Source organism: Carcharhinus amblyrhynchos, chromosome 19 (genome assembly GCF_965287045.1).
Source record: "Carcharhinus amblyrhynchos chromosome 19, sCarAmb.v2.hapA, whole genome shotgun sequence".
NCBI classification, from domain to species: Eukaryota; Metazoa; Chordata; class Chondrichthyes; order Carcharhiniformes; family Carcharhinidae; genus Carcharhinus; species Carcharhinus amblyrhynchos.
In genome coordinates, this window is record NC_137342.1 from 27,543,874 (window position 1) to 27,570,220 (window position 26,347).

At 42.5% G+C, this 26,347-nt stretch overlaps 1 protein-coding gene across 1 annotated transcript in view; it reads right to left on the reverse strand.

Moving 5' to 3' along the window:
• Window positions 1-24,333, reverse strand: part of LOC145355610 (protocadherin Fat 4-like) — a 143,787-nt gene extending 119,454 nt beyond the window's left edge. The window contains exons 1-12 of the mRNA XM_080207855.1: window positions 24,234-24,333; window positions 19,628-19,789; window positions 17,175-17,348; window positions 14,881-14,969; window positions 12,354-12,461; window positions 9,618-9,727; window positions 7,927-8,072; window positions 7,127-7,309; window positions 5,387-5,475; window positions 1,997-2,104; window positions 1,756-1,865; window positions 1,510-1,655 (exon numbers count right to left, since the gene is read on the reverse strand). Coding sequence (XP_080063981.1) covers window positions 1,510-1,655; window positions 1,756-1,865; window positions 1,997-2,104; window positions 5,387-5,475; window positions 7,127-7,309; window positions 7,927-8,072; window positions 9,618-9,727; window positions 12,354-12,461; window positions 14,881-14,969; window positions 17,175-17,348; window positions 19,628-19,789; window positions 24,234-24,333 — 1,525 coding nt within the window. The remainder of the gene's footprint in view (window positions 1-1,509; window positions 1,656-1,755; window positions 1,866-1,996; window positions 2,105-5,386; window positions 5,476-7,126; window positions 7,310-7,926; window positions 8,073-9,617; window positions 9,728-12,353; window positions 12,462-14,880; window positions 14,970-17,174; window positions 17,349-19,627; window positions 19,790-24,233) is intronic.
• Window positions 24,334-26,347: the final 2,014 nt, after the last annotated feature.

Here is a 26,347-nt window from a genome sequence, read left to right on the forward strand (position 1 = left end):
TCCAGCTAGTATGAAAATGGGAGAGTTCCTGATACATTTTGCCGGCAAATTTTCACACCCATTCTTGTGCACTCAATTTTTGAAAATATGGGCTGGCCCGTTTCTAGCTGCTAGAGGCAGTGGGTGGGATCTAACTCACCAGATAGCCAGCAGCTCAGATCAGACCCACAAACTGTGCATGCACAGAAAATAAAGCTCTACTGACAGAGCATTCCTGGGCCAGATACAGCCTCCTCCAGCCCTCCACTGACATTGGAGACTCCACCCCCAACATTACTGACCTTCTTACTCCCTCCTCAACCCCCTCAGTGATCCCCCCATGCATCCCCTTACACAAGGGGCCTCAGCACCCACGTTGGCCCCGATGGCTGACCGACGTGTCCCTATGTCCCTCTCTTTCCCCTGCTCCCCACCCCCCCCAAATGAACTCAGAGGCACAAATCTCCCCCTTCCATCAGCACACCTGCAAGTGCTGACTCAGCTTCTGCTCCATGGTAACAAGGCAAACTGCATTAAACTCACTAGAATGCTCCAACGGGTGTGTGACTCACCCAAACTGCCTGCAGCTGAACTACACACTCCATAGAAACTCCAAGGATGGAGAGACATACAGGCAATGCAGTAAGAAATGGCCTCCAGGAAGAGACCCCCTCAGTTATTTAGGTGCTGATCTGACCAGAATACTGGAGGTGATGGAGGCAAAGTGGGAAACCCTCTTTCTCCCAGCAAGAAGCTGTCCCAGAGAAAGGGATGGAAATGTAACTTGGAAGGCGCTGGCAGCATGCGTTAGTGCCAGGGCACTGGCCAGGAGAACTGGGAAGCAGGCCCGCAAAACACTTGAGCTTATGAACAACAGCATCCCCCCACATCCCCATGCACATACTCGCAGGCTCCCCCAACCTGAAACACAACATGGCCATCACTAAACAATTCCCGCTGAGCAGCACGGAGCAGTTTGAAAGGAGAAACTTAATTCCTTGCTCACCCTCTCTGACCAAGCTCCTGAATGTGACTTTTACATATGAGGTGTTTTCCTGATTGATCCAGCTACAGCGAACAAGATGGTTAAGTCAAGTGAGTTGGGATGATTGGAAATGAAGCTTACTAATACATTTGTAATGAATATAAATAAAATGCAACTTGATATTTCGCCCGTTTTGGACAGGATCCCAATAGTACTGAGTTTTTTATATTGGTAAAATGGAAATGGGCACCACTAGTCGAATCATGTTCAACTTTATCACACTTTTCTGCCGCAAAACAGGCTCAATGAGGTCGTAAAATTCCACCCATTGTGTAAGAAAACATCACATCAACAGATCCAAGTGCAGAAACAAAGAGCAGAGCAAAGAGAAACACAGCACAGGACAAAGAAACACCACAAGGAGCAGGGAGAAAACAGAGTAAGAAACTTAACATCCACATAATATCACAGACACAAACATTATACACCAGACTTCACCACGGCCATTGTCCTGGGGGATTCACTACAGTTAACCGTGTGCGTACCTTGGTTGATTTCAAAGGAAGGTTCATTTACTGCAAAGCTAAACGTCAGGTTCTCATTGTCATCACCGTCTGAGGCAGATAAAGTTATTAGTGTTGTCCCAGCAGCCACTTCCTCATTCAGGGTTAAGGTCGTCGATGGACAGGAGCTGAAAATGTGATAAATATTCCTGTTTAATAAACTGAAGAAACATCAGTCGGAATGAGAACTGATCTTGTCTGCCAACAGGGGAATAATATCTGACGTACCTGATAACTGGAACTTCATCATTGACATCAGTAATTGTGATGGTTACTGTGCCTGTGCAAGTGAGGCTTGGAGAGCCAGTGTCATTAACAGATACCACAGCATAGAAAAGCTGAAGAGAAAGAACAAAACTCACGATTAAATCCGTCAATGAAATCTAGATCCCAGTCTGTAAAATGGCTGGAATAAAGTCTCTGTGCTGAAGATATTCTCATTGTTCAGTAGTAATAATGTATCTCATACCATGTCACCATTTTCAAAATTCAAATCAGCTGCTGTGGTGATTAGACCCAAATTGTCCACGTCAAACAGTGCGCTGGTATTGGTGGAGGAGCTCGACAGGATGGAATACTGAATAAAATCAGAAAGTTATTATAGAATCATAGAACACCTACAGTGCAGAAGGAGCCCATTCAGTCCATTAAATCTGCACCAATGAATTTCCCATCTCAGGCCCAATCCTCACAATCGCACACATTGACCCCGCTAATCCCTCTAACTGAAAGAGCCCAGGACACTATGGGTCAATTTGTATGGCCAATTAACTTAACCCGCACATCTTTGGACTGTGGGAGGAAAATGGAGGAAACCCATGCAGACGTGGGGAGCATGTGCAAACTCCACACAGACAGTGACCCAAGCAGGGAATTGAACTCATGTCACTGGAGCTGTGAGGCAGCAGTGCTAACAACCGTGCCACCCAACAGTGCCACAGTGCTGTCCAATATTTTGTCAATGTTATATAGTTCTTTTAGGAGAACTAATGGACTTCATTTTCTGCCTCATTTCAATATTAATTTGTTGAGATTAAACATAAGGAATGGGAATTGAGGTTTCTTCCAGATTCAGATTTGGACCCTGTTATCAGCGAGTCTCATTCTCGGATCTTTGTGATTAAACTCCAAAGTTCTGATATAAAGTTGTTCACTTGAAACAGTAACTGTCTTTCTCTTCATAGATGCTGTCTGTTCTGCTGAGTTTTTCCAGCATTTTCTATCCTATTCTAAAGTGAAGATCAAGTGTCTTCTATTTGATTCCTTGTACTGTTGCACAGGAATATTCAAGGGCCTGCGTGGTGTCTAGGTTGAACAAGGTATGGGGAGACATCCGGAGTCAAATATTGTTGGGACAATGTCTGCAAACAGACCAATTCAGTGGAGTTGGCGAGAGGAGACAGCTAGGGTGTGAGAATAAATGAAGAAAGCAAAGGGAAGTTTGACGTCGGTGGTAGGGAAGTTAATGGAAAAAATACTTAGGGGTAGGATGTATGAGCATTTGGAGCGTTGCGATCTGATTAGGGATACGCAACATGGCTTTGTTAGAGGGAGGTCTTGCCTTACGAATCTGGTGGAATTCTTTGAGGGGGTGACAAAAACGGTTGACGATGGGAGAGCCGTTGATGTCATCTATATGGATTTCAGTAAGGCGTTTGACAAAGTCCCTCACGGTAGGCTGGTAGAAAAGGTTAAGGCGCATGGGATACGAGGCCAGGTAGCTAGGTGGATTGAGAACTGGTTGGGAAATAGGAGACAGAGGGTAGTTGTGGAGGGTACCTTGTCGGGCTGGAGGCCAGTGACCAGTGGTGTGCCGCAGGGCTCGGTACTGGGACCTCTCCTCTTTGTAGTCTACATAAATGACTTAGAAGAGGGAGTAGGTGGTGTGATCAGCAAGTTTGCTGATGACACCAAGATGGCAGGGTTGGCGGGTACAGAACTGGATTGTCAGGTGATACAACAGGATATAGACAGGTTGGTGCAGTGGGCAGATAGGTGGCAGATGGCGTTTAATCCTGACAAATGCGAGGTGATGCATTTTGGAAGGAATAATGCAGAGAGGAGCTATGTGATAAAAGGTAGGCCGATTAGGAGTATAGACGTACAGAGAGACCTGGGAGTGCAGGTCCACAAATCCATGAAGGTTGTGTCACAAGTGGAGAACGTTGTTAGGAAGGCTTATGGGATGTTAGCCTTTATAGGAAGGGGCTTAGAGTATAAAAGCTGCCGTCTAATGCTTCAGTTATACAGAACGTTGGTCAGACCGCATTTGGAGTACTGCGTCCAGTTCTGGTCACCTTATTACCGGAAGGACGTGGAGTCTCTGGAAAGGGTGCAGAGGAGGTTTACCAGGATGTTGCCTGGCATGGGGGGACTGGGTTACGAGGAGAGACTGAAGAGACTGGGGCTATTCTCCTTGGAAAGAAGGAGATTGAGAGGGGACATGATAGAGGTATATAAGATACTGAAGGGAATAGATAGAGTTAATAGTGAGAGACTGCTCCCTAGACTGGGTACGAACACAAGAGGTCATCACTTAAGGGTGAGGGGGGGGGAGGTATAATTTGGAGGTAAGAGGAAGGTTCTTTACACAGAGAGTTGTGGGGTTCTGGAATGCGCTACCGAGTAGGGTGGTGGAGGCAGGCACGTCGGACTCGTTTAAGATGCAGTTAGATAGGCACATGAGTGAAACGAGAATGGAGGGATATGGTAGGGGCTATTAAATAGGGTTAAACCTCGGGAGACACCGGAAGGGCAGGCTGTATGATTAATATGTTTTGTCTTTATTCCACAGGTGGAGGTCCACCTCGTGTCAAGCGAGGGGCATGCACACGGCGGGTTGTGCGTGGGCTGCTCTTGGAAGTCCAGGAGTGGCCTAGTACTTCATGTCGGTGTGTGTGCTTGATCCTGGACCGATAGACGGGCTCCACAACAGCTCAGTGACTAGCACTGCTAGCTGTGCAGATACATGGATTTGGGCCTGTGTCTGTGGGAGTTTGCGCATTCTCCCTGTGGTTGCGTGGGTTTCCTCCGGGCGCTCCGGTTTCCTCCCACACCCCAAAGATGTGCTCTTAGGCTAATTGGTTTCCACCAAATTGACACTATTTCTTCCCTGAATCTGACTGAGTAGGGTCCCATTCGTAGACATGCAGGGTAGAATAGGTGTAGGGCGATGCGGCGGCGCGGGCTCGTTGGGCCGAAGGGCCTGTTTCCCGTGCTGGGTTGTTCTTTGTTCTTTGTTCTTTTGGAAGAAGGGACCGGTTAAGAAGAATTCAACAATTGAGATTAATTTGGATATGACGGGGGTGAACGAGGGAGAAGGAAGCAGACTGGGTGAAGGCTGTTTGGAGCAGTTAGAGCTATGGTCAAATAGGAATGGCAATGGGAGTGAGAGAAGGAGAAAGAAAAGGGATTAAACTCAGAAAAGGAGATGAAGAGAGGCGTGAGTGAAAAGCAGGAAGCCAGAGAATTGGTGATTGTTGGATGGGGGAACAGGAAGGAAAATGGGAGGGAAGGAGTGAGGTGAGAAGGAAGGGGGCACGGACTGTAGCTATCTGCAAAAAGACAAGAAGCAACCTGCTGTGCTGATCACAATGCCACTACTATCAACTGCTTGGGAATCTCCATTAACCAGAATTTAAACTGGATCAACCATATTAACACTGTCACTGCATGTAGGGCACAGGCTAGATACTCCATGGTCACTGGATCACCTCTTTTCTCTAAATGGTCCTGGAATTCCCTACATAGAACATTTGTGTACAGGACTGAAAGGTTCAAAATGAGGGTAAAAACTTAGATTGCACGTTTTAAGCTCAAAAAAAAGAGCAAAAACAGCCTATTGTTAGAAAGAACTTACTTGTAAATCATTTCCATCGGGGTCAGATGCTGTTATCTTATAGACAGAGGCACCATTAACAATGTCCTCAGCAACAGTGACAGAAGATCCTGCACCAAAGGGAATGTGAATATTGTAACTAGTACTCTATCAATATGGTACTGATGGTGCAAATTAGTTTATATTTGACATTTACTGATGATGAAGTATTTCAATAACTTGAGTGGAATTTATCACCATGACTTACGCATAAAGATGATTATGGATATGCAACAAATGCTGTCAGCAAAGATCAGAGAATAAAAGAATCCTCATGCAACAAATCAATTGTAATGACCTTCACCACTGAGGGCTAAAGATTTTGTAATCCTCTTTTATTTCTCCTTGAGGATCAAAGGGTTACTACCTTCATGAAAATTAACTTGGGACACAACATTTTGGTAGCGAGCCAGAAGAGTTGTGCATATTTCTGAAGGCCAGTTGGCTGTTGATTGGATAAGCCTGCAGCAGCAGGCCACGACTATGGACCACTAGGAACAGGCCCAGATAATTTGACAGGATTTGGGGTTGTCGAGGGTGCTTCTGGAGTGTGGAGACGAGGTGAGCTGAAGGACTACATCAAAGTGGAGTAGAATCACAGAGAAAAGGAGAGATTGGGACCGAATGCATCCTTGAGGGCATGGAAATGGCCCACAAGCCATGCTCTAAAAGTACTAACCTGCTGGATCTGGCAGCCACCACTTCCCTTTCATTTCTAGGTATCCCTAGCCCTTCAAAGTCTGGCCCAGAAACTTTAAATTGAAATGGCTCCTTCCGAATTTGAGGAACAGAACCTCAGTTAATTGCAGTCTTATCTGGCACTCTGCCCATTGGAATTCACTACTAACTGGAATTTCTGATGTTCTCCTAATACAAATTGTCAATTCATCAACTAAACCACTAATGAAGTTATCTGGAACCCACAGCTGTATGCCTGTATTGTTTTTTCCTTTAATTTATGTTTTCATGCACTGTTGAAGATGAGAAATGAAGGGAAAGCTGTTCTTTTCTTCCTAAGTGTTTGTGTATTAGTTAGTGCTGCATACATTGAGCTGTATTCCATTGGTAAATTGAACTCTCCGTGAACCAAGATTCTTGATTCACTATATCCACCAATTTCCTGTATAATTATGACACCCTTCTCAGGAATAGCTTACTTGAACACCCCGAAATGTAACATGTGTTAGAGCAGAAAAAGGAAAGATTACATAGATTGCTGTTGGATTTCAAATTTTTAACAATTTAACATACGGCGGAGTTAAAATTCCCTCATATGTCTGATTATAAGATTCCCAAAATATTTTCTTGAGTGAACTGCAATCTGGATACCAGGATTGATGGGGACAGAAAACACTCTAAAGTTTTGCAATCTTAACCCTGATGCCTTGCAAGAAATATTCATTGACAGACCACTATGTTCTCACATCTGACTGAATGAATATGAAGCTGCAACACGTGTTTGCCAAATGTCTGACACACAAGTCAACACGTTGACCTGCTTCATCTGGCTTTCAATGCATTACATACATTGGGCAAGCATGTATCATTGCCCAAGACTGAGCTCTTCCCACTAGCACACTGAAAACAGCTAAGACTCATCCTTCCATTCTACAGCAGAGCCTCTGTAGATACGAGTCAGATGTGTCCACAAGAAACAGATACGCTTGCACGTCAACAGGCTGACAGTCAACGTACTGATTACTTCATTTTCACCCTACTCACCTGCTTCAAACTGAGGGTCACAATCAGGAGCTTCGTTGACATTATTTAAAGACACATTTAGATTACAGCTGGCGACTTGAGATGCCAGGTCAGTGACAATTATATTTAGTTGATAGTCTGTGGTTGCAGAGGTATTTTCATAGTCCAAAATGGCATTAGTAAGAATCCATGCATTATTTCCAGCTGAAAGTGTGAGATAAGTTGGTTAATATCAATCATTTATTTTACTAAGACAGTTTATCTATAAAACATATGACCTTAGTAAACAGTCCATTTTATTTCATATAGCTTAGTTGTTAAAGCTGCTTCAACCCTTTTTTTATACATTCATGAGACATGGGCATCGCTGGATGTCCCAACATTTATTGTCCGTTCTTAGTTGCCCTTGAAACTGATTGGCTTGCTAAGCCACTTCTGAGGGCAGTTGAGAGTCAACCACATTGCTCTGGCTTTGGAGTCACATGTGGACCAGACCAGGTAAGGACAGTAGATTCCCTTCCCTCAAGGGCATTAGTGAACTAGTTGGGTTTTTCCGACAATCGACAATGGTAGATTCTTAATTCAGTAGATTTTTAATTCCAGGTATTTTTTATTGAATTCAAATTTCACTATCTGCTGTGGCGGGATCTAGTTTGAGATGCACCAGTTTTGTGAAGTTAGTTTCTTAAGCCTTCATGTTTCATTAGTCCATTTAGTTAAATTGCTGGTCAGGTTAATAACTTAAGTTGACACGGCCACACCCATAACTTTCCCAAATTCTCTCTTTGAAGTGACTGAATGAAGGATGTCAATCCGCTTACCTTGCTGAATTTGGAAATCAGTTTCAGGGATTCCAAAGGAGAAAGTCAAGGAATCAGTGGTGTCATTGTCATAGGCTGATAGAAAAGCTACAGTTGTTCCAGCAGGTAATTCTTCATCCACTGACACTGGACTTGAAGGACATTGACTAGAAAATGGATGCGTGTTATTAATGTGCTACCTGGAATCTTTTGAAGCTGATCTTATTTTTCAATTGTTTTGAACTAAATTATGATTATTAAAGCATCAATAGAAAACACAATGGGAGAAGGCAGAAATGTAAATTAAAGTACCATCAGTGTGCACTAACATGAATCTCAGCCTTTCTGCTGCTCATTACCAATTTGCCACTTTTATCTACATTGACATATACATGCATATCCTCGTAAACCCAAGGCGACCAAAAAACACTGCTGCCCATGTCTTAACTTGCAGCAAAACCATTCCCCTATCATCCTGTGCTCCCTGACCTACACTAACTTCTGCTCTAAATAAATCTTGACTTTAAAATTCTCATTCCGGTTTTCAAATCCCTTCATGGTTTTGTCCCTCCCTATCTCTGTAATTACGACTAGCCTTCTAACATTCCAGTATATCTGCACATCTCTAATCCTGGCTGCTTGTCATTCCCAATTATAACTGCTGCACCATTTGGGGCAAAGTCTCCAATTGTTGAGGCCCTAAAGCTCTAGAATTCCCTCCCTACTCTTCTCTGACTCGCCACCTCACTTTCCCTCTTTAGGTATTCCTTAAAATCTTTCACTTTCCCCAGGGGCATACTCATCTTTCCTAATATCCCCTTATGTGGCTTTCTGTCATTCTTGATTTCACGAGGCTCCTTTGAAGCACCTGGGGCATTTTGTGACATTAAAGGCATCATATAAATGTTTTTATTTTTGACATTGAGAGTTAGAATATGATTAGGGATAAATGACAGATGGATGAGCTACAATAAGACTACAATTCATGGTGCTTTTCAGAATCTGAACCTGGTTAACACAGGTCAGGACCGTTTCTGTCTAATCATTTTCTATAGCTGCAGATATAAAATCCTGCTATTTTAGACTGTAATGTGTGACTTTGTTCTTTTATTCGTTTGAAACTTTGAATGCACTGTTATAGTTGTTTAAGCATCCTTCTAAACTCTAAAATCATTGCATCATTTTCTATTTTTACTCATTCTGTCCTAGGATCTCAGAACTGCATAAACCCTGAGCCTTTTCAATGATAAAGAGTTTCACAACTCAAGTTGTGATTTAATCATTGCTCTCTTGATTTACCTCTTTTTTTGCACCCCCCCCACCCCCCCAATCTTTAAAACCTAGCTGTATCCTTGATTACTGTCCGAGGATTTATCTGGGACTTCTAGCTTTAATAAAAGGCTAAATTTTAAAAGTTTTTTTTAACTATGTGAGACCACAAGAATTATTTCAGTGACATGTAATGTTTCACTCTGAAACTAAATCTCAGACAAATTTATGAGATTATGACATTTCAGATTTTCATTTTTAACAGAAAACATGTCAGAAAGAGGAAAATGAACACCTCCTGCAATTATTCGGAAGAAATGTACATTTGAGTTCAGAATTTATGATCCACCCAAGTTTTTAAATATTATATACAAGAACAAAGCTGACTCTTTTTGCCAAATAACCCAAAATGTGCCCTACATAAAAAAAGTTTAAGCACAAACCTTATGACTGGAACTTCATCATTGACATCAGCAATGTAGATAGTTACCAAGCCAGTGCAGGTATTGCCTGCTGGATCAGCAACAGAAACCACTGCATGATACTGCTTCAGCTGCAGAGATAAACAACATGAGTTCATTTTCATTATGGAGACCAGCTGGAATCAATGGGCAGAATTTTCCTGTTGTGATGGACTTCTTCCAACTAACTACAGGAGAGCCAGGGATTGGTTGCAATAGATACTTCATGATTCAACCATGGAGGGAACCACCCCTGAGAAACGTCTGAAGCAGCACTCTCCTTGAATACAGCTCAGCATAAACCCATGTCTCTCCACCAAGTCATGGATACAACTGCTCCTTCAAGAGTTGAAATTGCTGGGCCTCTAACAGAAATCTTTGTTTCCTTGTTAGCCACTGGTGAAGTCCCAGAGGATTGGAGAATAACTAACGTCTCGTTATTTAAGGCGGGCAGCGAGGATAACCCGAGTAATTAAAGGCCAGTGAGCTTGACATCAGAGATAGTGAAATTGTTGGAGAAGATTCTTAGTGATAGGGGCTATATACATTTGGAACCGAATGGTCTTGTTAGCGACAGAAAGCATGGTTTTGTACCAGGAAAGTCGTGTCTCAGTAATTTAATTGAGTTTTTTGAGGAGGTGACAAAAATGATTGACGACAGAAGGGCTGTGGATGTTGTCTACATGGACTTTAGTAAGGCATTTGACAAGGTCACTCATGGCAGGTTGATGCAAAAGATTAAATCTCACGGGGTGAACTAGCTAGAGGGAAGCAGAATTGGCTTCACCATGGAAGGTGAAGGATAGTGGTGGAAGGGTGCTTTTCTGAATGGAGGTCTGTAACTAGTGGTGTTCACAGTAAGAAGTTTCACAATGCCGCAACAAATAAACCTGTTGGACTTTAACCTGGTGTTGTGAGACTACTTACTGTGTTTACTCCAGCCCACCACCAGCATCTCCACGTCATGACTAGTGGTGTTCCTCAGGGATCAGTGCTGGGACCTCTGCTGTTTGTAATATATTTAAATGAAGAAAACATAGCTGGTCTGATTAGCATGTTTGCGGATGATATTAAGATTGGCAGAGTTGCAGATAGTGATGAAGATTGTCAGAGCTTACAGCAGGATATAGATAGGCTGGAAAATTGGACAGAGAAATGACAGATGGAATTTAATTCAGACAAATTCGGGTGGGAGCTATAAAATAAATGGCAGAACCATCAGGAACATAGACACACAGAGAGAACTGGGAGTACAGGTCCACAGATCCTTAAAAGTGGCAGCACAGGTGGAAAAGGTGATGAAGAAAGCACATGGCATGTTTGCTTTCATCAAACGGGGCATCAAGTACAAAAGTTGGCAAATTATGTTACAGTTATATAAAACATTGGTTAGGCCACATTTGGAATACTGTGTCCAAGTCTGGTTACCAGGACGTGAAGGCTTTGGAGAGAGTACAGAAAAAATTTACCAGGATGTTGTCTGGTAAAGAGGATATTAGCTATGTGGAGAGATTGAATAAACGGGGATTGTTCTCCTTGGAAAGATAGAGGCTGAGGGGCAATCTGACAGAAGTCTGTAAAATTATGAGAGGTAGGGATAGGGTGAACAGTTGGAAGCTTTCTCCCAGAGCAGAAATGACAATTACAAGGGGGCACGAGCTCAAGATAAGGGGGGAAAGGTTCGGTGACGATATGTAGGGGAAGTTTTTTTTACACAGGATGGAGGAGGCCTGGAACACAATGCCAAGAGAGGTGGCTGAGGCAGATACATTAGTGACATTTAAGAGTTATCTGGATAGGCACATGAACAGATGGGGAATAGAGGGATATTAGCGGTTGGTCGAGGCAGGACAAAGTGGTCAACGCAGGCTTGGAGGGCTGAAGGGTCTGTTCCTGTGCTGTACTGTTCTTTGTTCTACAGTTAGAAAGTATGCAGAACATTGCTTTAAAATTCAATCTGGTCAACATGGATTTATATCAAACCTTCACAGCCTCCTCTTCAATTCCATAAGCATTAGTTATTGTAGGATGGTGGGCCAGTCTTTATCTACGTATAGTCTTCAGACCTTCAGTATTCAGACAGCCTTACTATACTGTGGCATCTGGTATCTTAGCAACTGTGTCTCTAAATTAATGCCTGACTCTCATATGGCACAGTTCATTTTGTTCACGATGAAACATAATGCTTCCTTTTTTTTGGTGCATTTGATTTGAACATTGAAAGCACTTTGAAAGTTTAGATTAGACAATGTTTGCTAATAAATGTGAACAGGCCTCTATCAGCCCAGAGAATCATCTGTCTGATGGTGGGATGGGCAGATCAGCAAATGTGGGGCCAGCTTTCTAACCATTTCATTGCATACAGATTTATATTTAAATTGCATATGGATTTATAGTTAAAGATTTGGATAGAAATTAGAAAAATCATATTGTAGATCTGTTGACATAAGATGAAAGGACTTGAATTTTCTGTGAGCTGGGTGATGTCTAGCCAACTTTTCAGGACAGTTTCAGAACAAATGATAACAGTCACCCAACCGATCAGCATTCAATGACCTTTCTTCAGTCTATTTTCCAATTCATTGATCCTTTTCACCCAAATACCTTTTCTATCTCTGTCACAGGGGTATTTGAAACTAATAAACAATTACACAGTGAGTTTTATGATGCCATTACGTATAAAGGGCTGAGAAAGTGAATAGATCGTCATAGTCGTACCTGATCGGTAGCTTCATAATCCACTGAGCTTATTGTAGAAATAGCACCCACCGTATCAATATCAAACAGTGTAAGAGTACCCGATGTGGAGAGTGGGAGAATTGTATACTGTAAAACATAGTTTTTAAAAGAACATTGTTGTAAAAGGTGCAATGGTACTGTTTTGAATAACCAGAATGTCATACATTTGGTGTGGAAATATGATACTTTGTTCATTAATAAATATCAAAATCAATAAGTTACATGCATCAGTCAACAGTCGGATTGATTTCATTGCCACAGTTAATGAGGTTCTAGAAAGTTGTTAAAAGTTTATCCACGTTATATTTGTGGTTGTTGGGATTGTGATTCATGACCATCCCAAGTCAGTTCCATTGGAACATAGGAAGAGGAATAGGCCATTCAGCCCGTCAAATATGTTCCGCCATTCAATAAGATCATGGCTGATCATTGACTGCAGTGCCTTTTACACACCTCATCGCCATAACTCTTTATGTTATTGTTAGTCAGAAATCTATCAACCTCTGCTTTACACATTCTCACCGACTGAGCTTCAACAGCTCTCTGGAGTAGAGAATTCCAACGATTCACTACTCCTCGTGCGATAAAGATAATTTCCATTTGCCTTTCTGCACCTGCATGTTAACCTTGAATGCCTTATGGACAAGGACATGCAGGTCCCTTTGTACATCTACACTTTTTATGTCTTACCATTTCAGAAATACTTTGCACATCTGTTCCTTCTAGCAAAGTGGATTGCCTCATATTTTCCACATTATATTCCATCTGCCATGTTCTTGTCCGTTCACTAAGTCTGTCCAAATCCTCCTGTAGTCACTTTACATTTCCTTCACAACACACATTCCCACCTAGCTTTGTATCATCTATGAATTTGGAAACATTACATTTGGTCCCCACATCCAAATCATTGATACATACTGTGAACAAACGGAGCCCAAGTACTGATCCTTGTGGTACCCCACTAGCCACAGCCTGCCACCACGAGAATGACCTGTTTATTCCTACTCTCGGCTTTCTGCCTGATATCCAATCCTTAATCCACACCAGTATATTGCCTCAACCCATGTACTTCCATTTTGCTAGTCAACTTCCTGTGGGGAACTTTATCAAAAACCTTCTGAAAATCCAAATATACTGATCATAATTTTCCGGCTGTCCACGCTGATAGGATTCTCCAGTCCCGCTACAGTGAATGGAGATTTGGCTGAGCACCAAATTTTCCATTCTCATTTGCAGTGGAAGCAGGGCATGAATGGCCAGAAAGTTGCGGCCACTATCTCCATTGCCTCTCCTTTGTCAATGTTAGTAACATCCTCAAACAACTCAAACAAGTTCACAAACATCATTTCCCATTTGGAAATCCATGTTGATTCTGCCCAAACAATTATCCATTTATCACAACCTTGACAGTAGATTCTAACATTTCCCCAAATATTGATACAAGGCCAACAGGACAGGGGATTGGGGTTCGAATCCCACCACCGCAGATGGTGAAATTTAAATTCAACAAAAGTCTGGAATTAGAAGTTTAACAATGATCATGAAACTTTGTCAATTGTTGTCAAACCGATCTGATTTCCTAATGTTCTTTAGGCAAGGAACCTGGTCTGGCCTACAAGTGACTCCATGTACACAGCAATGTGGTTGACTTTTAAGTGCCCCCTGAAATGTTCCCAGCAAGCCACTCAGTTCAAGGGCAATTAGGAATGGGCCATGACTGCTGCCCCAGCCAGTGATGCCCACATCCCACATCTCAGTCTTCCTCGTGCTTTTTTATCTCTCCAGCTCTGCTTTCACTCTTTCTCATACCCTGGTATCCTCCTGACTCTACTCTCAGTCTTGCTCCTTCTTGTGCTCTTTTTTCTCCCCATCTCCATTCTCACTCTATTTCTTTCTCGTGCTCTTTTATCCTCCCCAACTGTATCAGTCTTTCTCACAGTCTTTTATGCTCCCTCTGCAGCTCACTGGCTTGGAGGCTATGAGAGGCTGAAACACTAAGCCAGCAGCAGGTCGCCAGTGGAGAGATTGGTGAGGCTGGGAAGTCACTGATCTCAGGCAGGGAAAGGGGTGCGATAGACGATATGTAATCCTGGGTGTGATGGGCAGGGGCGGTTTCAAGGGTAACAGTGCTGGTGGGGTGCGGGGTTAGTGATGATGATATCTGGGGGTTGAGGGGGGCAGTGCTGGGAATTAGATGATCCCTGGGCCGCAGGGGGAGCTCCTCAATTTCCAGGTAATATGGAAATGAAAGGGGGGATTTTACGGCCTCGTCTGAGCGAGACCGGGAATTCCCGCCTGAGGTCAACGGATATTTCTGTTTTCTGCCCCTGACCTGCTCCGATTCTGTGGCGGGCGGGTGGTAGAATTCCAGCAGAAATCTAACAGTAACAACTTATTTCAGCAGTTAATTGCATGAAAAAAAACAGTTGAAGTAGATGTTCTAATATCACATTGGATTTTCATTCTGTTGTTCCAAAATCACATCAAATGAAAAAAAGCAACTCACATTTAACAAAGCACCTTCAGGATCTGATGCTGAGAATCGATAAACAAATTCTCCAATATTATTAGTCTCAGAGATAGTCACGTTAGGTCCTGCATGAAACAACAGCAAGAGTTAACAGGTACTAAACTGTCCAGCACTGTACTCTTTCAAACAAGGTTGACTTTTGTTATTTTCCCTGCTGTTTGTGTGCATTAGAAGTGGATGGGAAATCAGTACCTTGATCTCAGGGCTCGATTCTCATTGTTAAGGTGGGAGTATTGCGCACAGTTCCGGTCACCACACTATCAGAAGGACGTGGAAGCTTTGGAGAGAGTGCAAAGAAGGTTGTTTCCTGATCTCGAGGGTGTTGGCTATGAGGAGAGGTTGAATAAACTAGGATTGTTTTCACAGGAAAGACAGAGGTTGAAGGGAGACCAGATAGAGGTGTGCAAAATTATGAGAGGCATTCACAAGCTGGATATTCAGACGCTTTTTCCAAGGTGGAAGTGTCAATAACAAGGGGTCATAGATTCAAGATGAGAGGGGGAAAGTTTAAGGGAGATCTGCGAGGTAAGATTTTCACACTGAGAGTGGTGGGTGCTTGGAAAGCAATGCCAGAGAATGTGTTGGAAGCAGACGCATTAGCAAGTTTGAAAGGCATCTGGATGGTTTCATGAATATGAAGGAAATAGTAGGATATGGACCAAGTAAGGGCAGAAGATTTATTTTAGTTAGGGCATCATGACTGGTGCAGGCTTGGAGGGCTGAAGGGCCTGTTCCTGTGCTGTACTGTTCTTTGTCTTTGTTCTAGACCTACTAACTTCTGTATGAATAAACACTGCACAATACTCCAGTTTTCCCAACCTTTGGGCACTTAGTGGCCAGGATTCTCCCAAATGAAAACTATCTCTATACTTCTGCTCTGACGAAAGGTCATCCAGACTCAAAATGTTGGCTATATTCTTTCTCTCTAGATGCTGTCAGACCTGCTAAGATTTTCCAGCATTTTCTGTTTTTGTTTCAGATTCCAGCTTCCGCAGTATTTTGCTTTTATCTCCACATTTCACGTTATTGTTAATCAGGAATCTATCACGCTCTGCTTTAAACATACTCAATAACTGAGCTTCCACAGCCTTCTGGCATAGAGAATTCCAAAGACCCATAACCCTACTGTGTAAAGATACGTTTTTCCTCATCTCAATCCTAAGCGGCATCCCCCTCACTTTGAAATTGTGCCCCGTTGTTCTAGACTCCCCAGTCTCGGGAAATATCTTACCTGCATCAACTCTTCATGTATTTTGTAGGCTTCAATGAGATCAACTCTCATTCTTTGAAATTCTAGAGAATACAGGCCCGTTTCCCCAATCTGTCTTCATAAGATAGCCCTGCCATCTGCAGAACAAGTCTGGTGATCCTTCATTGCACTCTCTCTGTGGAAATAAATCCTTTCTAAGGTAAGGGGATGTAGCTGGACTTTCATAATGTTCCCTTGTGCCATCAACAACTAGCCATGCAGTCCAGTAATGTGTACAGAGAAGAAATGATTCATGGTTAATTATTAAACATCTTTGGGCAAACACAAGATGCTTGAATTGGCTCTATTTCCAGCAAACTAGTTATTCTCGTTCTGTTCCTTGATGGCTGGAATAGGTTTTTCAGCTGTCAGGAGCTGCATATTAGAAGATATCTCTTAATACAGGAGTCTCAATGGGACATAGACTACCCATATTAAGACACATATAATGTCTTTATATTTACGTATAATATTAGCCTAAGTCAAATTCCTGTCATCCCTACAAGTCTCTCCAACAGGCCCTGTACAGCAACTAATGGCTAATGACTCTCAGAGAACTGGAAGACTGCTGTTGGGCTGAAGATACGAGTTTGCTTAAACTGTGCATTAAATCCAACTCCACTGTTTTAGTTTTCATTACTGCCTGCAATATAAGAACAATGACTTGTATTTATATAGCACCTTCAAAGTGATAAAACATCCCAAAGTGCTTCACAGATATTAGTTCAGGGCCCAAAATCTTGGTTGAATTAGATTAATAGGAGCATCTTAAAGGACGAAAATAGAGGGAGAGAGGTTTAGCCAGTGCTGAGGCAACAATTTGCATTGAGACAATCATGTTAACATAGAAAGATATTTCAAATCACTCTGCAAACATGCTCTTTCCCCAAACAGACGCACCAGGTTAGGGTGGGTCACCTTGCAGCATCAAGGATCAAGATGTTTAGCAGAGGTCATCAATAAGCTCTATTACACAAACCTAAGCAAGCCAAAGTTCAGTGTTTTCTGCATCGTGCTTTACCTTCTCCATTAACGACTGAAGTACATTCAGGAGGTTCATCAACATCGGCGAGTGATACCGTCAGAGTTTGGGAGGCACTATATGAGCCATTCGCAGCTTGCACCACAAGTAGGTATGATTTAGGTATATGGTCCTCATAGTTAAAATCTACAATAGTTTTAATAATTCCAGTTGCTGAAACAAAATGCATAAAACAAGTTTTTACTCAGCGCTATTCTGCAAACAGAAAAAAACCATGAGAGCATATTTTCCTTTGACCTAAACCTAGGGACTCAAGGGCCTCCTGAAATATTGTAACTGGCCCTGTAGGCACGTGTAAGGTCCAAACGCAGCATTGTTATAAAAATGTGGTGGCAGAGGCAGTCCGAAGATGACAAATGATCCAGCTCGACAGCTACGTTCTGTCTGTATCAGCATGATCTTTGGGTGTCAGACATTTTAGCCACTGCCCTCCAGCTGTCAGCAGATGTTGTCCAGTGAAGTTGTACCTTTAGAGTTGTACAACAATGGTCTTGACTTCCTCTTTGCTGGAATCTGGGTTTGCACTGACTATGCGGCGCAAGGATATTTTGGCCTTGGAGGGAGTGCAGAGGAGGTTTACTAGGCTGATACCGGAGTTGAGGGGGTTGAGCTATGAGGAGAGGCTGAATAAACTAGGCTTGTACTCGTTAGAGTTTAAAAGAATGAGGGGAGATCTCATTGAGACGTATAAGATGATGAATGGGATGGATAGGATAGAGGTGGAAAGACTCTTCCCGCTCAAAAAAGACAGTAGGACTAGGGGGCACAGCCTCAAGATAAAGGGGGGGCGGTTCAGAACGGAGTTGAGGAGGAACTTCTTCACTCAAAGGGTGGTGAATCTCTGGAATTCTCTGCCCGTTGAAGTGGTGGAGGCTGCCTCGCTAAATATTTTTAAGAAGCGGGTTGATGGGTTTTTGATAAGAGAAGGGATTAAGGGTTATGGGGAGAGGGCGGGAAAGTGGAACTGAGCCACGACAGATCAGCCATGATCTTATTGAATGGCGGGGCAGGCTCGAAGGGCCAGATGGCCTACTCCTGCTCCTATTTCTTATGTTCTTATGTTCTTATGTCAAGGCTATGCCTCTGACCCAAGACTGGGACTTGGTTTGTTCTCTCCTATGACAAACACATACTGAGGAAAACCAAGCCTGGTATTTGTTTTAAAGATATCTGAAACAGCGGCTGGTCTCTTGTGTAAAAGCAGAAGGCGCTGGAAATCCAAACCAATTTCTACATTCTACTATCTGATTGCTCAATGTGTCACAGCTCATCAGCAAATTGGCTGGATTGCTGTGATACAGTAACAGCCTTAATCCAAACATGGACATTTCCTCACAACATTTAAGAAGTATTTAGATGAGCACTCGAAACACCATATAAGGCTACAGACTAAAGGCTGGAAAATGGGATTAGAATAGATTGGCGTTTGATGGCCAGCGCAGATCTGATGGGTCGAATGGCCTCTTTCTACGCTGTAAAGCTCTATGACACTATGGACAAAAGAACTGAACTTCAGCAGCGAGATGAGAGCTACTGCCAAGGCAGCATTTGATCAGGTGTGGCATCAAAGAGCCCTCGCAAAATCGGAATCATTGGGAATTAATGGGAAAGCTCTCCTCAGGTCTGAGTCATGCCTAGCACAAAAGAAGTTGGTTGTGGTGGTTACAGATCAATCAGTTCTGGGAAATCACTGCAGGAGTTCCTCAGTGAGTGTCCTGCGTCCAACAATCTTCAGCTGCTTCATCAACGATATTCCCTCTGTCATAAGATAGAAGTAGGGATGTTTGCTGATGACTACACAATGTTCAGCACCATTTGTGACCCCTCAAATACTTGAAGCTGTCCATGTCCTTGTGCAGTAAGACCTGGACAACATTCAGGTATGGGCTAATAAACAGCAAGTACAATTCGGACCCCACAACCACCTGAATGGGTGAATCATACCCTATTTGTTCAGGGGTGGGTGTTAACTAGAGCAGCAAGGTTTAAAATGGCAGGATAAGTGTCAAATCAGTTTTAGAGGCAGACTAATATCACAATCTGTCCACTTTGTACTTTCCTAGTGTGCACATAAATCCTGTCCTAATGCCAACAACAACATGACACCAACATGAGCCACAGCACAAGTGGGCAGCAGTGACACTAACTTAATTTTTCACATCATCTGTTACCCATAACACTGAAGCTACTGTGGTTACAGAGGCTTTAACTGTATGGACTAATGAAAGTTTTTGATATAAGTTTGTCAGATTTTGTTGTATATTTGTCTTTTATATTTGTGGAAAGTACAAGGGGAAAAGAAAACTTCAGAAAGCTGTATAATTAAGTCAGCGTGCACTTAACTGGGAAGCACTGAACAATCACTCAAGTCTTTTCCAGTTTATGACATACTCTTTTGACCTTTGCTTGAATTGTGCTGATAGAATCCTCACCGTTTTCAATATCAAAATTTGAATTGCTTCCTAGAAAGATGAATTCTGTAGCACCAAAGTCATCACTTGTTGTTGCAACTACTGTGCCAATGGGTACTTCCTCAGGCAGTGTGGCTGGACTTGATGAGAAGGAAACACTTGCTGCACTGATTTTCCAAATTCCTGTAAAACAGCAAGGAGCAGAAAGGCTTTTATTAAGAAAATAGGATTCAGAATTGGAAACATTATTGAGTTAAATCTTTCTTTTCAATCAATGCTCTACATAAACATCTTAATACTTCTTCAAATAGAAATATCATCATCAAATGTTCTTAAAGAGATGTTTTTGTGTTTGAGTCAAGTATTGACAAAGACGCACCTATATTAATCATAGAATCCCAACAATACAGAGAAAGGCCATTTGGCCCAACAAGCTTGCATTGACAAACAATCCCACATGGGCCCTTTCCCTGTAACCCCACATATTTACTCCACTAAACCCCCTATCAACCTAACCCACACATCTTTGGAGTGTGGAAAGAAACCAGAGCAACTGGAGGAAACCCGTAGACACAGGGAGAACTTGAAATTCCACACAGGCAGTCATCCGAGATCAGTATTGAACCCAGATCCCTCATGCTGTGAGGCAGCGGTGCTGACCACTGTTCCACCATTAGAATAAGTAGTCATAAACAAATATTTATTAAATGTCTTGTCCGTAATATTTCCATAAAATGGGCTTGGAAAATACATACCTTGAAGAAGAAGTATTGCTGTGATCAAAATATTCATTTTAAAGGCTTTCGGCGGCCTGAGCCGAGCAGCCTCTATACAGTTCCACAATGTGTTCCTCGTTCGAGGGACAGAACTGTACAATTACTGTCACTTGACACTACCTTAATTTCAACCTTTAAAAAATTATTTGAAAACAAAAGAAGAACGCAACATATAATTACAGTATCACGTAACCAGCATAGGAAGACTATTTAAGCACTATATATATCCTGTGATTCCTGTGTTTTGTAGTTCATCTCCTAGAAACGGCTCCAAATCTCCAAAGCAGAAACCATTGACCGTTTGCCATTATTAACCAAACATTCATCGGGTGACACAGTGGTTAGCACTACTGCCTCACAGTGCCAGGGGCCCGGGTTCGATTCCCAGCTTGGGTAATTGTCTGTGCGGAGTTTGCATGTTCTCCCCATGTCTGCGTGGGTTTCCTCCAAATGCTCTAGTTCTCTCCCATAGTCCAAAAGACATGCTGGTTAGGTGCACTGGCCGTGCATAAGCCTGTTTGTGACATGAATAAATAAACTAAGCTCAAAAGAAAATTCTTGTTTGGAAAAGTGACTGAGAATTTTTACATCAAGTTCAGAAAGCAGATGTCACGAATGAAAGTTGCAACAAAGCTGATCAAAGTAGCAAAGATGGTTTCTTTGATAAAAAAGGCAGCCTTTGTCATTTCAAGTTTATTTATTATTTCTTTTTATTAGTGTCACAAGTAGGCTTGCACTAACACTGCAATGAGGTTACTGTGAAAATCCCCTAGTCCTCACACTCAGGCACCCGTTCGAGTACACTGAGGGAGAATTTAGCATGGCCAATGCACCTAACCAGCACATCTTTCGGACTGTGGGAGAAAACCGGAACACCTGAAGATACAGGGAGAGCATGAAGGCTCTGCACAGACAGTGACTAATGCTGGGAATGGAATCCAGATCCCTGGCATTGTGAGGCAGCAGTGCTAACCTCTGTGCCACCCATTGTATAATAACATTGCTATGTTAATACCTGTTGTATTGCTGCGGGTGGGTAAATCTGCTACTCCGCACAGGCTGCAATTTGACATTTCAATGTCACTGTGGGATTGCACTCTTCAAATTAAAAAGGATTTGAGACCATAAGACATAGGAGCAGAATTAGGCCACTCGGCCCATCAGTCTGCTCCACCATTCAATCATGGCTGATTTTTTTTCTCATCCCCATTCTCCTGCCTTTTCCCCAGAACTGCTGATCCCCTTATTAATCAAGAGCCTATCTATCTCTGTCCTAAAGACACTCAATAACCTGGCCTCCACAGCCTTCTGTGGCTAAAGGTTCCACAGATTCACCACTCTCTGGCTGAAGAAATTCCTCCTCATCTCTATTCTACAGGGTCATCCTTTTAGTCTGAGGTTGTGCCCTCTAGTTGTAGTTTTTCCTACTATTGGAAACTTCCTCTCCACGTCTACTCTATCCAGACCTCGCAGTATCTGTAAGTTTCAATAAGATCCCACCCTCATCCTTCTAAACTCCAATGAATGCAGACCCAGAGATCTCAACCGTTCCTCATATGCCAAGCTCTTCATTCCAGGGATCATCCTTGTGAACCTCCTCTGGACCCTTTCCAAGGCCAGCACATCCTTCCTTAGATTTGGGGCCCAAAACTGCTCACAATTTGGCGGTTTGCTTTCACTGCCATCAAACACAACATGGTCACATAGTTAGTCTGAGAGGCCTGGGGATCGCTCTGGAATGTATTCATCCCAATGCCACAGGTTGAACATTGAACGAAAGGCTATTCCTGAACGATAAAGCTATTTCATTTCATAAAGCTTTCACTCAAATAATCTGATTCTGACAAAGAGTGAGATCGATTTATTATCTGCACAAGCCCACAGGTAATATGAATTCATGCAGTCCACAACCAATCAGTTAAAAAATACAGTCGATGGAGCCCCGTTTGACCTTGTATTATCAACAGAAATAAGATGCATTGACTCCATTACATCTGGTCAAAATGACAAAGTTTTTCTGCCATCCTGGTCTGAAACAGAAGCATCATGTTACAGTGTACTTCGATTCACCATTTCTATCTTCGTTAGCACAGTGTCACTCCTGGTTTCATGGAAAGAGAGTATTAGTGTATTTCCCAGCAGGAGTAGGGAAAGAAAGGGGAGGGTTGGGAATGCATTCCTGATAGGAACATTGGTGAAAAGACCTCAACCAAGCCCATGAGGTTGGCCTCTTGGAGTATAAGCTTCCTGATGGAATGGTAAATGTTTGCTCAATCAGGGACTCTCACCTCTGTACATAATGAAACGTGTCAGTTTTCTGTTTCTGAATTTGGACCTGAAGTACTCTTTAGAGTGGAGTTAACTTTATAAATGAAGGGAATCTGGTGGAGGAACCCCAGCCGCTGTGGAGGCATTTCAATTAGAAAGAGAAATAGACCATTTAGCCACTCAAGCCTGTTGTACCATTCAATTAGATCATGACCACTCAATACCTCAATTCCATTTACTCCCATATACCGTAACTTCATCAAAATCAATCAACCTTATTCTTGAAAATTTCAATCATCCCAGCATCCACAGTCTTTTAAGGGCAACATTTCAGATTCCCAAAACCTCCTGTGGAAGAAGTGTTTCCTGATTCCCCTCCTAAATGACCTAACTCTCACTTTAAGATTCTTGTCCTCAATTCCCCAATCAAAGGGAACATTTTTGCTGTATTTATACTATTGAAACTTTTTATCATTTTCAAGGTGCCAATTAGATTGACCTTCCAGGTTTAATCCCAGGGAATTTAACCCATGTTTGTATAGTTTCTCTTCACAATTTAACTCAACATTAGTCTCAACATTGTTTTTGTACCTGTCCAACAGATTTTACTAATTGAGTCGCACAGCTCTCAAATCTCTCTGTTCCTCTGCAGTTCCTCAATATTGAAAATACTTGTGTTTATCTATCTCACCTTATTGTGTGGTTAGGATAGCTTAAAGCAAGATTCCCTGGCCTCCCAGCCACATTCATCCTACTGGCAGGAAGTGGCATGTTGTTTGCTAACAGCAGGATTCTCTGGTCCCGCTGCTATCAACGGGAATCCCTATTGATATCACCCCATGCTGGCAGGAAACCCACGGACAGAGGTGCACTGCCAGTGGGACTGGAGAATCCCACCAGCGTGAATGGCTGGAAAATTCTGGCTGTCATGTGTGGACCAGGTAGTCAAGCAGATATTGGGGTGACATGCGTACAAAAGGAGTCACGTGTTAGAAGTGTGGGAGTTCTCCCTGGAGTGTGGGCAGACACACAGCATGTACGAGCTGCTCAGTCTTGTTATTAAACCTTTATTGTTGTCCCTCATGGCCCATTATTGCAACCCAGTACATCTGCAAAATTAATTCCTCTTGGCATCACATTAGTTGAAAGAATCTTGTTCTTGAAGTTGCCAGAAACCGCCACGTGGCAAATATTTTAAAAAGGTGACATAAATGAAAACCCCCTCCAGTAGTCCTGCACCTTGATAAAGAAACACGATACCCTACAGTTCACTTTTCCAGCTAATCTTTACTATTAATCATACTAAGCAAACACTGTGCAATATATGTAAGTTGTGCCTGTGTAAACGTTTACCCAAAAATTTTCTATATTAAAAACAAGCTTCGTTCATACATAAGTTGAGAAATGATCCCACCAGAGACAGCAAGGGTAAGTTCAATTACTGAAGAACAAACAACGAGAGAAGAATTTTAACGCTACATTCTGGGCATTTATCCAGCATACTCAGTAATACATTCTACAATGTATTTTTGAAGGTGTGCTTTAATTACTGTGTATATATTCCATATATATATTTATTATACTTCCATACAAGTCCATCTTCATTTCCTTTGTATAACTGAGAAAAGAGCCAAGAAACACATTGTCGGTCACTGCAGTGTTATTGCATGTGCTGTGTTCCATCGTCGTAAGTTAAATTTTGAGAGACCCATGTCAAAGATTTTAGAGAAGGCTGCTGATTCATTTTAACCAAAGACATTTTGGAAAGTGTTCAGTCAGACTATAGGAACTGAATGCTCAGTTTGTCAGCTAAATCTTAAAATGGGAGTGTTTTAAAATTGCATGTGCAGTGCAGTTAATATGTTGATGGAATCACGTTAGCTCACCTCTCTAGGTTCCTGTGGTACCACGCAAAGATGGGTGACCACCAAGTAGACCAACGAATGAATGGTTTATTAAGGTACGTAACTATGTATATACTGATATAAAGGTTACCGTACTAAAGATCCAACTTTTTTGAATACATTTGCCCATTGGTAACTTGACAAGTATAAGACGTGTGGGGTGACATGGGGCATTGTTCTATAGGTGATGAGGAAACGGGTCAGTTTAGAATCATAGAATCCCTACAGAACAGAAGGAGGCCATTTGACCCATCAGGTCTGCACCAACAACAATCCCACCCAGACTCTATCCCTGTAACCCCACCTATTTATACTGCCAGTCCTCCTGACACTAAAGTGCAATTTAGCATGACTAATCCACCTAACCTGCACATCTTTTGACTGTGTGGGGAAACCGGAGCACCCAAAGGAAACCCATGCATACATGGAGAGAATGTGCAAACTCCATACAGACAGTCACCTGAGGCTGGAATTGAACCCAGGTCCCTGGCGCTATGAGGCAGCAGTGCTTAATCACTGTGCCACTCTGCTGCCCCTTTTAGCTTGTAGAGAGACTGATTACTGTTTCTTCATGGTGGCTTTGAATGTTTGAATGGCTCTGTCAGCCAATCCATTTGAAGCAGAGTGGTAAAGTACAGCTTGAATATGGTGAAATCCATTGGTTCCCATGAAATGCTGGAACTCTTAACCAGTGAAAGCAGTCCCATTATCGGATATTAGCACCTCAGGCAACCCGTGGATGGTGAATGTTTGTCGCAATGTCTCTACCATTGCTGATGAGGTTGTGGATTTTGTCTCGTTCATATCCAACTATTTGGATTGCGCATCTATTATGAGCAGGAACATGGTGCTCATGAATGGGCCCGCAGAAGCAATGTGTAATTGTACCCATGGGCAATCTGGTCATTCACAAGGGAGCATTAGGGCCACAGATGGCAATTTCTGCTGTATTTGACACTGAGAATCTGGTCAAATAGTATTACCAATGCCAGTATCTAGACTGGACCACCAAATACAATAGTGTGTGAGCATCTTCATTTTTCTCATACCAGGACAGGCACAATGTAACTCTTACAACAATAACTTTCGAGCAGGAGTGGGAATGACCACCCTTGCTCCCCATAACAATACGCTGCCCTCACAATTTAACTCATCTTTTCTTATCTGAAAGAGTCTTAATTGTTCGGATGTTATCATAATGCCAGCTGTGGCGGACCAAACACTTGGCTCGACATGATATAGAATCTTTCTGGGTCCACCTGATCTGTCCCAGCAACACGGGCAATATATCAAGGAAGTCTGGGGCAAGAACAATGTCCTGTGGTAGTGGCAGAGGTGGTAAACTTTCAGGTAGGAGAAGGTGGTTTAAAGCAGTCGTAATTGAAATGTGTGAGCCAGGCCTATGTTGAAAAGACTCAGACTGCTAGCGATAGAGACCAGTGTTGAACCCAGTTAGCTTTACACTGTAAGCTAGAAAATTGTAGACACTGATAAAACTCCCAAGGGTAGCTGAGTATGCTGGTATGAGCCTGTAGGGTATTCATTGTAACAGATTCTGTTCTAACTGTTGTATGCCTGGCTCATATAAAGTTCGGTATCAGTTAAGCCTCCTGTTAATCTGGCGTACAAATCTTCAATTCCTGATACTGGGTATCAATCTAATTTTACTGCTTGATTCATTGTTAATTTGTAATTCCCACATATCCTAATGGTTTTATCTGGTTTAGCCACTGTCATGACGGAAGACTCCCCCTCTGAAAACTATGCAAGTTTGATGATGACTAATCCTTCCA